The sequence below is a fragment of the Euprymna scolopes genome, chromosome 1 (genome assembly GCF_053919585.1).
Source record: "Euprymna scolopes isolate OS-2025 chromosome 1, ASM5391958v1, whole genome shotgun sequence".
Classification (NCBI taxonomy): domain Eukaryota; kingdom Metazoa; phylum Mollusca; class Cephalopoda; order Sepiida; family Sepiolidae; genus Euprymna; species Euprymna scolopes.
This window is the reverse complement of record NC_136482.1, coordinates 130617986-130635445: the sequence shown is the minus strand read 5'-3', so window position 1 is coordinate 130635445 and position 17460 is coordinate 130617986. Positions and strand designations below refer to the sequence as shown.

The 17460-nt window shown below is 34.9% G+C and overlaps 1 protein-coding gene across 1 annotated transcript in view; it reads right to left on the bottom strand.

Moving 5' to 3' along the window:
• The window catches only part of LOC145268999 (putative RNA-binding protein 19), an 87401-nt gene that overhangs the window by 30711 nt on the left and 39230 nt on the right, over positions 1 to 17460 (bottom strand). The window contains exons 10-16 of the mRNA XM_080124623.1: positions 13562 to 13635; positions 9101 to 9139; positions 8602 to 8677; positions 6731 to 6861; positions 3207 to 3267; positions 1604 to 1667; positions 295 to 391 (exon numbers count right to left, since the gene is read on the bottom strand). Coding sequence (XP_079980749.1) covers positions 295 to 391; positions 1604 to 1667; positions 3207 to 3267; positions 6731 to 6861; positions 8602 to 8677; positions 9101 to 9139; positions 13562 to 13635 — 542 coding nt within the window. The remainder of the gene's footprint in view (positions 1 to 294; positions 392 to 1603; positions 1668 to 3206; positions 3268 to 6730; positions 6862 to 8601; positions 8678 to 9100; positions 9140 to 13561; positions 13636 to 17460) is intronic.

Genomic DNA, 17460 nt, shown 5'->3' with positions numbered 1-17460 from the left:
TGGAAAGTAATCCCATATAATGCTTGATTTTTTCAAAATTTTACATCACATAGATAAAAAGAATTTCTTTAAGATTTCAAAAGAAGCAAAAGAAAATTTTAGCTTTCGATAAAAGTGAAAGTTATGTTAGATGATAAACAAGGGACTGGTTAAAACTAACAGAAGAAACAAAGCTTATCATGTGACTTATTCTAATGAAGTTCATATTGTTTAGTCAAGTGTTATTTTTTGAGAAACTTTATCATTTTGGAACAGTGGATTTTCTTGAAAAATCTTCTCAAATTGTTTACTCACAGGATCAAGAATTTCAGTTTTGTCAACGCCATATTTTTCTGCCATCAAATCAGCGACAACATTAGGAGACAGAAATAAACTGTTCCAATTATGAGAACTGGAGAAAGTTGAAAAAAAAAAAAAATGTATCTCAGAATTTTAGCGAAAAGACATTTTAAAACATTTAAAAACAAAAAAAATTAAATGATTATGAAAAATAAATATGTGGAAAACAGTAAATATCTTTGAAATTAATTATTTTAGCAAAACTTGGATTATTTGAACAACTGTTCTCACCTTGGATGATATTTGCACGTTTTGGCTGATGTAATCTCTGACCATAACATGGCATAACAAATAAAGAACTAAGTAAAATTTAAGTTGTGATACTCTTCTGGAGTTTGAATATTCATTGCAGGCAATATGAAAAATAGAATTATGAATTACTTAACACGTCTACCCGGTCATGGCTGATGGAATGAGAGCATGTTACCCCATAGATTAAATAAAGGGTTCGATTTGAAATTTCATGCAGACTCCCAAGTTAAACAGAAAGATCCCAGAGTTTGACAAGATGTACCTTAAGAAGGTCAAAAGTTTATACGAATCACACTCAAGATGAGAACAGTAATTTGAATAAACTTATTTTAGCATAAGTTAATTTATACTGATATGAGAATAGGAACTATTGTAAGGGTATCATAATGTTTTGCTTATAAATGGGTATCTCATAATGACCAGCCCAGCAAAGCTAAACCTTCATCGGGATAGTAGAGATGCTTGGGAGCTCGGCATGAGTGAGGACTTTTGTATCTGGTATCCTCTTGCCAGCCTATGTTAAGCAGTTTCCTCAGTTTGGTGGTGTGGAAGTGATTTAATTTTCTAGCGTGCCATTGGTAGACAGTCCACAACTCAGATCCATAGAGTAGGGTGGTGAGTATGACAGCTTTATAGACTTTGATCTTTATGACCTTGTTATAAGAACTATTGTAAGGGTGTCATATCATTTTGCTTATAAATGGGTATCTCAACACATAATCCCTCCTACATTAACCTACTGTGGAAATCTCCATTTTTAACATTATTTTTTTAATTTTATTTTTTATATACACCCGCCTTTAATCTTGCTACAATAATATCATCATATATCATAGCCAGAAATACTAAATGGTGGATATCAACCAGAAAAGTGTTCCTCCAACGAGTGATGAGGATCTGGTCTGTGATTAGGATATTTTGTTGAGATTTATTTGAATAAATTATTTTTATGTTTTGCACTATACAATATTATTTTTTACAACATGGAATATTTCACCAGAATATTCCTTACCTGCTGGACTGTTCTTTTTGTTTTTGCAATTTGCTCAATTTGTAAGAAGAACCTTTAATTCTTCCTGAAAATAAAATTGTAAAGAAAAATATAGCAAAAATATAGCTTTAAAAAAATTAATTGCATAACAATTTTTTTATTTTTCACCATATTCAGTTTAATACTTGTTTTAATGGCTTTTTACATGATGGCAATTTGTTGGACGCTTTTAAAAATCAACTTCCAAACAAAACTATCTCTGGCCAGGTCTTTATATTTCTATCTTTCACATCCATCGTTATCACTTCTATGTTTTCCTTAATTTTCTCCTGCCAACTGACCCTACTAACCCAAGCACTCTTATTTACTTTCTCAATGGAACCAAACCAACAGTCTCCTGTTCTGTACACATCCCCTTATACTTCCTGGGAAATAAACAATCATTTTAATTCAAACTAAAAATTTTTTTATTTGCAATGTACGAAACAATTTTTCTCATAATTAAATTTTAAAAGATATCTTTGTTCAAGAGACGCTAGTGATTGATGCACTTGGCCAAATGCGACAATATTTTATGCACAGGTGAATGTTTCTTAATTTTCTTTTTTTTTCACGTTAAACAAGGTATATTGCCACTTGAACATAAGTGGTTACTATTTGAGATCATGTCTAACAGGGGACTGAAGGGAGTTGAGCAGCAAAATGTCTATTCACATTACATTTAAACTTCTACAAGTTAATACGGTTAAGGAAACAAAACGGGGGGGGGAATTGCAAAGTCTAGTAGTCGAAGAAACTATTAGGGATGTTAACAGTGAAAGGATGGGGCTTTGCTACTTATCAAGAGTACGTTGAGGGGGCACAAGTGCTATAAGATCATCAGAGCACATTCTATTAAAGTACTTGTAAAACAGGCACAGGAATGCAACATTGTAGTGATGTGACATCAAAGCTTAGCCAATAGTGCAGGAGCTATTAGATTTGAGACGCTTTTTTGAACCGTGTCTAAGAGTGAAAGACTAGTGATAGAAGCACGAGTTCAGATGTGGCAACAACACTCCATGCATGGGCGAACTGTGGCTTTGTGAATATATAGGACACTCTCGAGTGCAAGTAATTCTCTAGCACAGTAGATGGAGCTCACCTTCTTTGCAGAAGACTTGGCAATGTCCTCAATGCATTTGTTCCAATTCATGTTGCCTATGAATGTTAAACTGAGAAGTTTGAATGATGAACTCTCAGATAGGGTGTTGTCATGACAATCAGTGGTTGAGAAGGGTTTTTCTTTTGCAGTTATTAAAGGAAAGATGCTCAGTCTTAATAGCATTAAATGTTACCATCCATTTCCAACCACATTTTACTATAGACTGAAGGTAGTTTTCTACGGTTTCTGCCATTACTTTGGATATGTGTACATTCATATTTCTCTCATGTTTATTATAAAGTGTGGTGTCATCAGCAAATATACCCATCTCGGATACAATTTTATAGTTTTCTAGCCTGATAGAGGGAAACTATCTTCTTTATTTTGCTTTTATTGTTTTTTCTGAAAATTCTTATTCTGTTTAAAAAAATTGTTAGAGTGAAGAGTTCTCCTTTATTCAACAAGTAATGAGATACTCACCCCTGCCGTTATTTTCAGACTCTTTCTTCATCATACTTGGAATTAAATGAACCAGCCTTCCCTAGAAAAATAAAATGAAAAATTCAGAATTAAATAGGGGAAAAACAAAAATTGTATATTTGACTCTTCAAACTAAAAAAAAAAAAAAAAAAAAAAAAAAAAAAAGATTGAACTTCACTCTAACTCTTCAAATTTCTTTCAAGTGTCACTAAACTCATCAGCTACTTTTTTTTTTTTTTTACAAAGGTGTCACCACTTATCAAGGCCTGGAGGCCACTCAAGGATAAGGGTAAATGAGTGTAAATTAGTCAATGGGACAATATTGTAGTAATCATTAGAAGTGAAAATTTGGTAAATTGGATTATTTAAGGGGACGGTTCATCCAGGTACGTCCAAGGATGGAGTACTGTTGCCACATCTGGGCAGGAGCTGCTAGAAATGACTTATCCTGCCTTGATAGAGTTCAAAATAGACTTCATAGCCTCATAAGAGATGTCCTTTTTTTCTTCCTTGCAACCTCTTTCTCACAGAAGAGATGTTGCGAGTTTGTCTTTGCTTTATCGTTATTTTCATGGCAGGTGCTCGACTGAGCTCACATCTATGGTCCCCTCTCGCCAAACTTTCACAAGAAACACCCGTCTAGCAGAAAACACTATCAATAATTACCCCCACTCTTTATCTGTGCCTAAACCTAAACGTAGAATCAATGAGCAAAGCTTCTTTCTTAGAACTGCATACCTATGGAATTACTTTCCGTTTTCCTGCTTTCCAGCTGACTACAATATGGTTGTGTTCAAGTCATAACATAAACAAGTTCTTGATGAGCCGTTCCATATAAGTTAACAACTTTACCAAATTTCCATTACTAACGGTTACTATATTGTCCAATTTCTACTGTACACTCTTAAACCCTTATCCTCGAGTGGCCTCTTGGTCTTAATAAGTGGTGATGCCTATGTAAAAAAAAAAAAAAAAATCAAGAACTTGTTTACGTTGGACTTGAAGACGACCATATTGTAGTCAGCTGGAAACCAGGTAAACGGAAGAGAGTTCCACAGGCATGTAGTTCTAAGAAAGAATCTTTGTTCATGGAATCTAAGTTTAGGTTTAGGCACAGATAAAAAGTGGAGAAAATAGTGGTTTCAACTAGATGATTGTTTTTCATGAAAGGTTGGCAAGGGGGGAACCATAGATTGGAGTTCAGCTGCTAACTTGGAAATAAAGAAAAAAAAATGGGTTTCACATAAAATGGAGGCATTTGTAATGTAACAAGGTTATCGTTTAGATTTTCAAAGATAGATCCAAACAGCAATCCATTTGACATATTGATATTTGATTCGAACTAGCCTATTTTTAATTTTAGCCTTTTCTTTCTCCACTATGTTATTGACATAATTATACTTTATTTCACTTAAATTTTTTCTGAAAATGCTTATTCCAGCTAAGAAAACTGTTAGAGTGAAAACATTTTCAGACATCATTTTTATTCCTAAGGGAAAACATTTCAGATTGAGATTCTGACAATATTTTTAAAATGATATATTACATGATTTCAATTGACAAATATTGGTCTATGTTCGTAAAAATAAAAATTTAATTTTTTTTTTTATTTGGGGGGGGGGGGGCACCACTTATCAAGGCCTGGAAGCCGCCCTGGGATAATGGCTAAGGAGTATTAGGTAGACGGTGAGACAACACCATGATGATCAGTAATGGTGGAACTTGGATAGGATTTGATATTATAAAAGGCTGGCTCAACAAGAACTTATTTACATTAGACTTAAAAAACAACTATATCATAGTTAGTTGGGAAGCAGTCCCAAGGTATTGCGTTGCACAGATGGCAGTTCTAGGAGAGAAATTCTTCTCATGGAATTTTCATTTAGTTTAGGTCCAGATAGAGAGTAAAGGAAATTGTCGATGGTTGTTGTAACCAAATGAGTATTTATTGTGATAGTTTGAAGTTCAGTCGACCATCTACTATAAAAGTAACAACAGAGCAGATATAGACTTGCAATATCTCTTCTGCAAGAAAGAGAAAGTAAGGAGGCTAACTAGATTTCGAAGACGGTTTTGTACCTGTCAAGGCAGGAAAGGCTATTCTTAGGAGCTCCTCCCCAGAGGTGGCAACAGTAGTCAGTCTTAGAACGTATTTGGCTTTTGTACTGGTACAGGATTGCATTAGGAGTAAGATTTTCTGGAGCGATATAATGATTTCATCATTTTTTCAGTGATTTAGGCAACAGATGTGATGTAAGTCTTCCATTTTAGGTCAGTTCTAGAAGTTTGTCAAAGTAGATTGCTTCCTCAAAACAGCCATTCATTTCAATTGAGGTCAAGAGGGGATTTAGACGTTGATGATGAAAAGATAGAAGTTTGGTTTTGGATGCATTAAAGCCATTTTTCATCCGACTGTATACTGCAATCAAGGTCAGAGGAGAAAGAATCAGTGTTGTCATAGATGGTGGTGTTATAGAATGGATCAAGAGAGAGAGAGAGAGAGAGGGGGAGGAGTGTGAGTTATAGGGTAGACACAGCTGATCGGATTGCGTGCGAGTCATGTGATCAGGTTAGCTGAATCGGGGAGATTTGGTTGGGACTTGGAAGAGAGCGGACAGCTTCGCCGTTGTCTCCTGTCCTTGGGGGGGGGGCGAACACTGACATGGTAGAAATAAGACCTAGAAGAAGAAACCACACAGGCCAAATTCACTTTTCATTCTTCTGCGATCGATCTGGAAGGTGAATACAAAACTATAGAACCAATTTCTTGTCTTGGAGTGAAATAAATCTTCATCCCCAAAAACAAGTACCAGTCTCCCTCCCAGACGAGATGTTCCAGATGGACCAACAAGTCGCAGAAGGTATGTTGAAAATGCATGTCACACACACAACGACATTACCACTGATAAGATAATCAAACACTCAATCCTTTATGATACGACAACGTAATAGTAGTATCATTTGCATAATTGTTGGCGAATAATCATAGAACACGATCTGGGAGATATTGATTTGTTGATGAAGATCAGGAAAAGAGTTGGGCCCAAGGTGGATCCTTGAAGCACAGTGAGTTTTGGATTTCTGCCCAACAAGGACTACTTTAACAAAACTATCAGAAAGAAAGGATTTAATGGTTGAGAGGATATTTCTGGCTTTTCCATAGCTGGAAATCTATAAAGTAAACGTTTATGACAAGAATGAAGATCATTTGTAATATGATCTATGTTGAAATTATAAAATAACTTCAAAAAGATTAAGAATATTTAAAAAAAAACGTTTATCAAATCACATATATGACATTTTTAAAAAATTCTTCAGTCAGTTTGTACACTGCTCAAAAAAATTAAAGGAACACTTTGAAAACACATCAGATTTAAAACAGGGAAAAAATGATCTTGAATAGCTTTCCATTACCTCCTCTGCTAAAATCTTAATTCCTAGAATTCCATGAAAACTCAGAATATTTTCATTGTTATATAAGGCAAGTCAAAATAAAATTTTACAATTAGAAGAATGAAATCTACCTGGAAAGCTGATCCATCCAACGCAGAATATGCAGTGACAGCATTTTCAGGAAACATATAAGTAATGAAGGCAAAACCTTTTGGTTTTTTGGTCAAAGAATCTATTGGGAGATTTACTTCAGTCAAGTTGCCTGGAGAAAGAAAAAAAAAGATTATGAAAGGCAAAGAAAAATAGATGTGGTACAAATGAGAATTCCATTCCAAATAAAAATGCAATATACTTACGTATCTGGCAAAAATAAGTATCTACACCAAAAATTAGGAAAAAAAAAATCATTTTCATATTATGCTGATCTTTTTTTTTTTTTTTTTTATTACATTTTCACCCCAAACAAGGCAAATTGCCACTTTGGTGTAGGGGGCTACTATCAGGGGCAACAACTACTGGGGTACTATGTAGGGATTTGGGCAGCAAGGTGTCGGTTCACGTTACACTTGAACTTCTGCACGTCAGTACTGTTGGGGAAGCAGGGACCTGGAATGGAATTCCAGAGTCTAGCGGTTCTGGGGAAGAAACTATTGGAGTAAAAAGATCTTTTACATCTAGGGATCTTTACAGTGTGGGGGTGGGATTTAGCAGCCTGTCGGGTTTGTCGAGGGTGCTCACGTCGTGGGGGCACAAGTGATTGCAGTTCGTCAGAGCATTCACCACTAAAATACTTGTAGAAAAGGCAGAGGGATCTGTCATACATAATTACTTGGTTAAATGAGTCATCTTTTCCTGCTTCATGGGATTTTCGCTCTTAACAATGGCAGATTGGCAAATTATGAAAACTTAACTTCTACTCGATAATTTTTTCTAAGTTTTGGTGAAAATTATTATTTTTACCAGATACGTAAGTATATCGAAAAAATTTGATTCTCATAAGTGTCTCATACATTATAAACATAAAAAATTTCATAATTTTTAAGTTATTAATTACTAGCGGGGGGTACCCGGTGTTGCCTGGGTGTGTCCAAGTGGTGTAGTAAGGAACCCCGAAAAAAAAAGTGGCAGTGGAAGAGGGGGGAATCAAAGCAACAGTAGGCAGTTTGGGTGGAGAGAGGTGTTTAAAAAAAAAACGAAGAAGTGGTAGTAAGTAGGCAGGCTCGAACTCGTAACGCAAAGGAGAAAAAGAAGGTTAAAAAACGTGACGTCTTAACCGATGACTCCATGGCAAAACCGGAAGTCACAAGCGTTGAAATTAAGGTTAGTCAATCGAAAGGAGACGATGACTTGTGAAAATGTCGGCAAAAAAAACGACCCCTCCTTATAGAAAACTGCCCAGTTGCGGGTGAAGGAATTAATGTTTTTGGCCAATTTTTCGATATTTGTCATTCGAAAGACTGAGGTATAAAACAGTACCAGTTTTGTCACATTCCAAAACATCTGCCAGAAGTTTTTGCGAAACATACAAACACACACACACATTTCGCAAAAAATGCAAACAAACGACGGGATGGAGGGAATTTTTTAAAAGTTGATCAAAATAAAGACAGAGACGAAATCCATTTGCAAATTGGAGATATCATAATCTAGGGAGTATAAGGAAACTTCTCCATCATAGTAACCTTGTTGAGAACCCCCATGAAAAGAGCCTTTCTTGGACATACAAAAACGCTTGCGGCTGTTTTGCTTTTTATATATATATATATATATATAGAAGACTAGCGGGGTACCTGGTATTGCCCAGGTGTGTGAAGGTATAGTAAGGAAACCTGGAGGGGGAGGGGTAAAGGTGTTTTAAAAAAGTGGTATAGTAGAGGTGTTCCCCGGCGTTGCCTGGGTCAGATAAAGAAACCCCGAGGAAGTGACCGATCGGGTTAGGGTTAGGTTTCATCTAAAAAACAAATTAGATGGAAAAAAAAAAAAAGGGAGAAATGAAAATTACCATATTTTCCAAAAAGTTTCTCCAGATCTTCTTCTGTACAGCTGTAGGACAGGTTTCGTACAAATAACCTTCCAGACTTAAAAATAAAAACAAAAATTTTAACTATTAAAAGTTATTAATGTTTTTTTATTAACTATCAACACGGGCTTAAAATATGTGGTTATTTTCTTCAAAAGTTTTTTTTTGTTGCATTTTTTTTTCTTAGAAATAATTATCAAGATAAACACTTGCATTTCATTTTTTTAAAGTAGGACATAAAGGAAACAGAAATACAAAAGAAAGCACACATGTCAGATAGAAAAAGAAACTGGAAGGAAATACAACAGAGAGTGGAAAGACACCACAGGCTTACAAGGTGATCGGATGGAGATGGAAAGAAGAGAGGTAAAGTGTGGCACACAAAGAAGGAGAGAGTTATGATCACTTTATGAGCGTCATAAAAGAAGGTTACGGTAATTAAAAAATACAACAAAAAAATCTTTAAAGTTGGAATGTCTACCTCAGAAAGCTCCTCTTCTTCTTCACCTGGTTGGAAACTCTGAAACGAAAAGAAGAAATATTACATTTGGCAACTTTTTATCAAGTAAATATTTCAAAACAAAAGTTACAAACTTCATTAAGCAAGAATATATTTCATAAGAATGGGTCAAAGTCTTATCCGAGTCCGACTTTATCATATTGTATGAAGTATTCTAGAATTTGATGTTGGAAAAGTTGATGTCAAAAGCTCTTTGATCAGAGTGAAGTTTGTATGTGGTTACTGTTACCAAAGAGCACCAAATCCATAACATTTAGGAAAAAAAAAAATCAATAGTTGAAATTCTATTAAAAACTTGTCAATGTCATGCAAGATGCAAGACTTCATTGGCTACATTATGGGTCAAGTAGCAAATGTCTACTATGAGCAAAACTGTTTCAGAACTTTTCAGATAACGACTGAGTATTTGGATTATTCAGACTATAACATCTAAGATGAGGACAATATAATCCAAATAATCCAAAATCCAAATAATATAAATAATTCGAAGAAGCAAAATTATTGCCATGACTTTCACCTTTTGTGATCCTTATTTAAATATTGGCCTATCACAAATATGTCCTCACTGAACAGTTTAATACTGTCAGAAACTCTCCTCATAAATAATCAAATCTTGTCCATTTCATTCATCAATCCTCCCATTATATTCATCATTTAACTGACAATCTATTCAACTTATTAACCGTTATTTTTGAGTGGCTTTTGCATTGCATAAGTGGTGATTCATTTTAGTATGAAAAATAGCATTAGATTTTAGGAAGTTCAATGAGAGGTTAGTCAAATTTGAAGTAAAATATATGAATCAATAATTACATTTTGACAAAAAACAATAAAAATTATAGGAAAAAATAAAAAAGTACATGATTTAAAACAAAGCAGAAAAAGTATGCTCTTTCTTTTCTAAAAAGAAAAAAGAGAGAAAACTTCATGATTCATTTGCTAAATATTGACAAAACACAGAATAAGTTTTTTCAGAAAATTTGAGATGAAATCAAGTATGTCTAATTTTTGTTTTTAGTTTTGTTTAAATTTCAACACATAATGAAAATAACTAAATAAAGTGACTAATGTAAATATGATTATGCTTGTTTATGGATTTAAAACGTTTCAGAGTGAAAACAAAAAAGGGGATTATTAATGTTCCACTTAAGTTAACAAATTTACCGAACTTCCATTACTATCGATTACTATATTGTCCTTTTGACTACTCTACACTCTTTAACCCTTGTCCTTGAGTGGCCTATCGGCCTTGATAAGTGGTGACGCCTATGTAAAAAAAAAAAAAAAAAAACTCCAATTGATTTATTAATAAAAACTGAAGAAAATACAGAATTTTGGATGAAGAATCCCCAAATTAATGATAAAAATAGCCCAAGATAAGAAAAAATGAAAAATTATAGGACAAATAGGACTTCTGCAACCCTGGAACTATTTAATTTTTTTTATTCAACGTGAATGCGAATTTTATATCATTTTACCAATTGCTGCTACCCAGTGTCACTCGGTAATGTATTTGTTTGCGAGTTTTTTTTTTTTTTTTTTTTTTTTTTTTAAATATTATTTTCTTGTCTTAATCAAAGGGAAGTAACTCGGTATGCCAAATACAGAATTATTATTTTTTTTTAAGATAGCGGTGATTTGAAATTAATTCCGGTTTGGGCAAAGTATTTCCTGGATGGCATTAAATCAAATTACATTTTATTCTTCTGAACAACATGCTACAATGATCCAAAAGAAAAGCTGATAAAAAAATCAATTATTTATTTTGTTGGAATAAAGTTATTGATGATAAAGAAATAATAAAGTAACAGATTTACTTCATATTGAATTACTAACATCGAATAACATGGTGGGGATGGGGGAGGGATTAGAAAATTAGTAATGATATCTCCTCTTCTCTCTTCAAAATTTTGGGATAAATACATTATTTTTTTAAATTATACAAAAATGTAGAAATATTAAGTGGTTCAGGTTATGTAATGTTTTTACATTATGTTATGTTTTTTGTAAATTCTATTTCTATATACAAAAATCAACGTCTGTGTGCATGTGTGGGGTGATGTTTGTATGTTTGCTATAAAAAGATTAGATTAGACATTGCTAGTTATTCCTATAGAAAGTGTTCTGGTTTGTCATTATAAAAACGTTCATGGCACAAACTCTTCTCTCTACCATCACTACAAAAGAACTTCCCTTTCTTCATGTGCATAGCATCAAGTACAATTTCCATGAACAGAGCTTGTTTCCAAGAACTTCCCATCTTTGACATGTTATCACTGGACTTCTTCCTGTAGACTACAATATGACTATCTTTAAATTTAATGACAATAAATATTTGTCAAGCCCCTGCCTTTTTTTTTTTTTTTTTTTACAAGGTGGTCACCACTTATCAAGGCCCGGAGGCCACTCAGGGATAAGGGTTATTGTAAGTACAGTACGTTAGTGTGGATATTTAAAGTGTCTACTTAAGGGGGCGGTTCATCAGGAATTTGTTTACATTGGATTTGAAGACATCCAAGTTGTAGTCAGGAGGGAAGCAGGCAGACGGAACAGAGTTCCACAGGCGTGCAGTTCTAAGAAAGAAGCTTTGTTCATGGAATCTACGTTTTGATTTAGGCATAGATAAAGAGTGGGGAAAGTTTTTGACAGTGGATTCAGCTAGACGGGTGTTTTTCGTAAAAGATTGTCAAGGGGGGGGGGCAGAGATTGGAGTTCAGACAAGCACCTGCCATGGAAATAACGATAAAACAAAGATAGGCTTGCAACGTCTCTTCTGTGGGAGAGAGGTTGCAGGGAAGAGAAAAGGGCATCCCCCACTAAGCCATGTCTATTTTGTACTCTGTCAAGGCAGGATAGGCTGTTTTTAGCAGCTCCTGCCCAGATATGGCAGCAGTATTCCATCCTTGGGCATACTTGGCTTTTATATAGATAGAGAATTGCATCAGTAGTGAGACAGCTTCTGGAGCGGTAGAAGGATCCCACCATCTTTCCAGCGACCTTGGCAACAGACTTGATGTACGTGTTCCATTTCAGATCAGGAGTAAAGGTCAAGCCCAGAAGCTTGTCAAAACATGGGGCTTCTCCTAGACGAGAGCCATCCATTTCAATTGATGCCAGATGGGGATCAGAGCATTGATGATGTAAAGATAGGAGTTTGGTTTTAGATGCATTAAAGGTAACCAGCCACATCTTCCCCCACTGAACCACTCGTTCGAGATCAGAGGAGAGAGAATCAGAGAGAACTTTGTCATTTACAGCCTTTGATGTGTTGCCGTAGATGGTCGTGTCATCAGCATAGATGTCAACGAATGATTTAAGTATGTGTTTAGGGAGATAATTAATGTAGATCAGGAAGAGAGTTGGGCCCAAGATGGACCCTTGAGGGACTCCAGCATTAATACTGCAGGCCTCTGATTTTTGTCCATCAACCACTACTCTTATAAGCCTATCAGAGAGAAGTGATTTAATGATAGAGTAAGAAATCAAATTTTGTCCATTCAATCCATAATTTTTAATTCTTTTGCAGATTGTTCATCATCTATGTCATTGACCCCTCAAAATCTTAAGTGACCTTTTGCTTTGACTTAGTTTTAACAAGAAATACCAAACTGATATTGACTGGTTCAAGTAAAAAAAAAAAAAGAAAAAAAAAAAAGAAAGAAAACTCCAGTTTTCAAAATGTCAAGATCATGGTGGGAAGAGCCCACTGAAGGGAGATGATGTGGCACCACGCTTGGACCACCATGTTCAGCAGGAGGTGTTGCCAGGGAACACGCAGAATGTGACGCTGACAGAAATGATCAAAAACCTCCAGGTTGCAAGGCATAGTGCCATATCACCTCCCTCCAGTTGGCTTTACTCACAAGACACCTTCGCTGGGCTGGTTATGCCCTCCGTTGTCAACAAGGCGATCTCATCAGAGAAGCCATCGATCTGGTTTCTCTTCAAGACACGAAGAAGCGATGCAGCAGCCAGTTAAAAATGTGGCTCAGAACGTTTAAGCAAGATAATGAACCAATTCAGACAACCTACGGTGTTCGCTATTGGACCTGTTACTGGCTGTTGATAATGTTAATGTTGATGATGGATCAGCTTGGTCAGCTTTTGTGTAAAATTCGATGAATTCATTGGAAAGGGCCGGCTTAACTGATCCAAGGTGAATACCACCTCAAGGCAAGATCATGCAATGCCCCCCAAAATCAGGCAAGTATAAAAAAAGCACTTGAAAATCCACTGACACGTAGATACAGGCAATCCTTTTTTCTCTTATACATAATGCACAGTTCTAGCATCAGGTACCCAGCTGTAATGCAGAAGTTTTTTTGGATTAAATATATTTTTATAAAATCTAATGTTCCAAACAACAATGGTGCTGAGGTAGGTGTTATACAAAAACTGAATGAATTATATAAAATTACTAACTTTTCTTTCCCAAGGTCTAGAATTTTCGTCGTCGCCAAAAGCTTTACATTTCTTGACACTCACTTTTTTTCCATCTGTAAAGAATAAAATTTTCATTTGATGAAAAAATGCTAATAATGAAAATAACTTGGATGATGTGCTAGTAATAAGTAGAAAAAAACACATTTATAATAAAATAATTTAATTAATGGAACATAAATTTTAGGAAACAAAAAAAACATTTAGAATAAAATAATTTAATTAATGGAACATAAATTTTAGGAAACAAAAAAAAACACAGGGAAATTTACAAATTAGATTAATTGGATTGGCAGATCAATTTTTCTGATTATTTGTTTTTACTTAAATTTCCCCCTCCCAAAAATTAATCAGTTTCAATTTTTTTTTAAAAAATTCAAAATTAGAAAAAGAAACCAAGTGTATATGTGGAAGAAGACAAAAAAGTCATTCTTTGATAAAACTACTTCATGAATCATTTGAAATCTTTCCTATTTTCAGAACTGCCATAAGAGGGCAAAGGGAGACAAAGTAAAATGAAGAAAGGAAGTGAGAAAAAGAGAAAGAGAGAGGAAGAGGGAAAAAAAATAAAATTCATCCAAATAGCAACAGAAAAATAAGGAAGTAAAACTGTAGCAAAATGTGGCAAAGATAATTTTTTAAAAATTTTTTGTTTAAAAAGAAAAAAAGCAAAGAACTCATATCCACACCATTTTTGAATCTATATATATAAAAGTGAACGTGTCTGTGTACATTTCCCTACGCAATAACTCAGTCAATATTTAGTCTACAGATTCGAAATTTGATATACAGAGTACTGAGATTTGGGAAAATCGATGTGATCGGTTTTTGGCTAGAAAATTGGCGATTAAGGGGTCAAAGTTCAACGATTTGACCTTTGAGAACTCTACCAAATTCCTCCGAGAATTTTGGGTCTATGCACTTGAAATTTTAGATATAGGTTCCTTGGACATGGATCTAACTTAATAACTTGATTTGAGCCCAAAACAATAAATTTTAAGGGGTCATAATAGGGGTCAAAGTTTTAAATAATTGACCTCTGTGGTCTCTTCCAAATTACTCAGACAATTTCTGATTTAAATATTTGAAATTTTACATAAAGGGTATCCAGAGATAGGGCAAGCTTTTTCATCAGTTTGGGTCGAAAATTTTTAGTTACCAATATATAAATGTATGTATGTATGTCTGTTTGCATGTCTGCCTTAAACTTTCAATAGAGGCGACGGATTTTATCAAGATCAGTATCGTTTTAAAGTTCAACCTTTCATACGACAAATATCGAAAACTTGGCTAAAAACAGAAATATCTTCACCTTCAACTAGGCACTTTTCTACAGGGGTGGGGGGGGGGCACTTTTTTCGATACTTTTGAAAGTTATCCTCTCCTTTTGATTGTCTAGCCTTAATTTTACAAAATGTTGCTTCCGGTTTGGCGGTGGTCGTAACAGCATAAACGTTAGGTTTTACCCCGTTCTTTTCCTCTTTTGCAGTACGGGTTCAAGCCTGCCTTCCTACTACCACTTTTTTTTTTTTTTTTTGCTCAACATACACATCCAAACACCCAGGCAATGCCGGGCTGAAATGCTAGTTTATAAAAAAAAAAAATTTTTAAATATGGGGAACTCCCATCTCTTGTATAACCTCTGAGAGGAATGAAACGTATTAATCGGAAACTTTATTTTGCATTTTTTTTACTTATCCTAATTTTCTAGCATTTAAGGATAGATATTCGATATCAATATAATTATCTATAAATATAAAAGCGAAAATGTATGTATGTATGTATGCTTTTCCTCAATGTCCACAAAAGGCTTCTTTCAGAGAAGCGCTCGCACGCTTCACAACTTCTTAAAACTTTTTATATCATCTATAAATTGTAATATCTCACAGTTAACCACGGAGCTCGCCTGTCTATTTAATTTTATTGACTTTCAAACGTTAATTATTCCACATTTCCCGCATCAGCACGTGTTACATTCGGTTTTCGGTATAAACAAAAAGCAAAACTCGATTCTAATCTCTAGAGAGCCAAGTAATGTTTGGTCCATGTCGACTTCGTCATATCAGATGGTAGCTTTCATTTCGAGATGAGGGAGCGGGTTTTTAAAAACAAACAAACCGATTTATTGACCTCATTAAAAACTGTCCCGCACAAAATGCTAACTGCTGAATAGCTATCGCCGTCACATCAATCAAAAACGCGCACCTGCTTTTTTTTTTCACACTTTACTATTTTCCAACTGCACGTCGTCAAGGCTTTGTTTTTTGTTTTCACGGGCACCTGTTTTTTTTTCACATTTCGGGTTTTTTTCACACACACCTACAAACGCCCGGGCAACGCCGGGTACCCCTCGCTAGTATTTATATAAAACTCAAATAAATAACAAAAATGTATTATCTAGATTTCATCAAATTAGGATTGTCAAGTTTTTAGATTGATAACTTTTGTGCTACAAAAGTAATGTCAATTTGAATAGCCATTTTATTTTGTTGATCATCATGTTAAGAAAAATAAAATGTAATCAGAGTGAATTCGTTCCAGAAAATTTATCCAATTGTATTTATTTTCACATTTGTTTTAAATGGAGGCAAATCTATATTCATCCAATTCAGACTTTTTTCTTTTTATTTCAAACTAGCAGTGTTTGCAAACTTCATGAAATTAGCAATTTGAAACATTTTAAATAAATATTTCATTCATAAGTTTCTTTGTTTTTTTTTTTTACATAGGCATCACCACATATCAAGGCCGATAGGCCACTCAAGGATAAGGGTTAAAGAGTAGTCAAAAGGACAATATAGTAATCGATAGTAATGTAAATTCGATAAATTTGTTAACTTAAGTGGAACGGCTCATCAGAAACTTGTTCACGTTGGACTTAAAGACAACCATATTATAGACAGCTGGAAAGCAGGAAAACGGAAGACAATTCCACAGGCGTGCAGTTCTAAGAAAGAAGCTTTGATCATGGAATCTATGTTTAGGTTTAGGCACAGATAAAGAGTGGGGGGAATTATTGATAGTGTTTTCAGCTAGACGGGTGTTTCTTGTGAAAGTTTGGCGAGGGGGGACCATAGATTGAAGCTCAGTCGAACACTTTCCCTGAAAATAACGATAAAGCAGAGACAAACTCGCAACATCTCTTCTGTGAGATAGAGGTTGCAGCGAAGAGAAAAGGACATCTCCCACCAGGCCACGAAGTCTATTTTGAACCATATCAAGGCAGGACAAGTCTTTTCTAGCAGCTCCTTCCCATATGTGGCAACAGTATTCCATCCTTGGATGTATCTGGCTCTTATATAGATAGAGAATTGCATCAGCAGTGAGATATCTACTGGATCGATAGAAGGATCCGACCATTTTTCCAGTGGCCTTGGCAAGAGATTTGATGTACGTATTCCATTTAAGATCAGGAGTAAAGGTCAAGCCCAGAAGCTTGTCAAAACTTGAGGCCTCCCCAAGACGAGAGCCATTCATTTTAATAATGCCAGATGGGGATCAGAACATTGATGATGTAAATGCAAGATACATATAAATAGATAAATATTAACATTTTGGTAATTTTGATTATTTGTTCATCTTTAAATAAGACCAGAGAAATGAAAAGGAATTAATTCGCCTGAGCAGTGGTGTATATGTATGAAAGAGGAGAGAGGGGTCTCTTTTAAAAACAATTGTTGCTGAGGAAGATGGAGAGAGAGAGAGAGAAAAGGAAAGAGAGTGAGAATAATGTCAAATTTTCCTTCTTTTTTAAAGCATCCCCTCCACCCACACTCACTCATTCACACACAAGTCATCTACCTCTCTCTGTAAACTTTTATGTCTCATCAATATATTTTTCATGTTAGCTAAAACATGTTACATTGAAATTATCTCCCTTG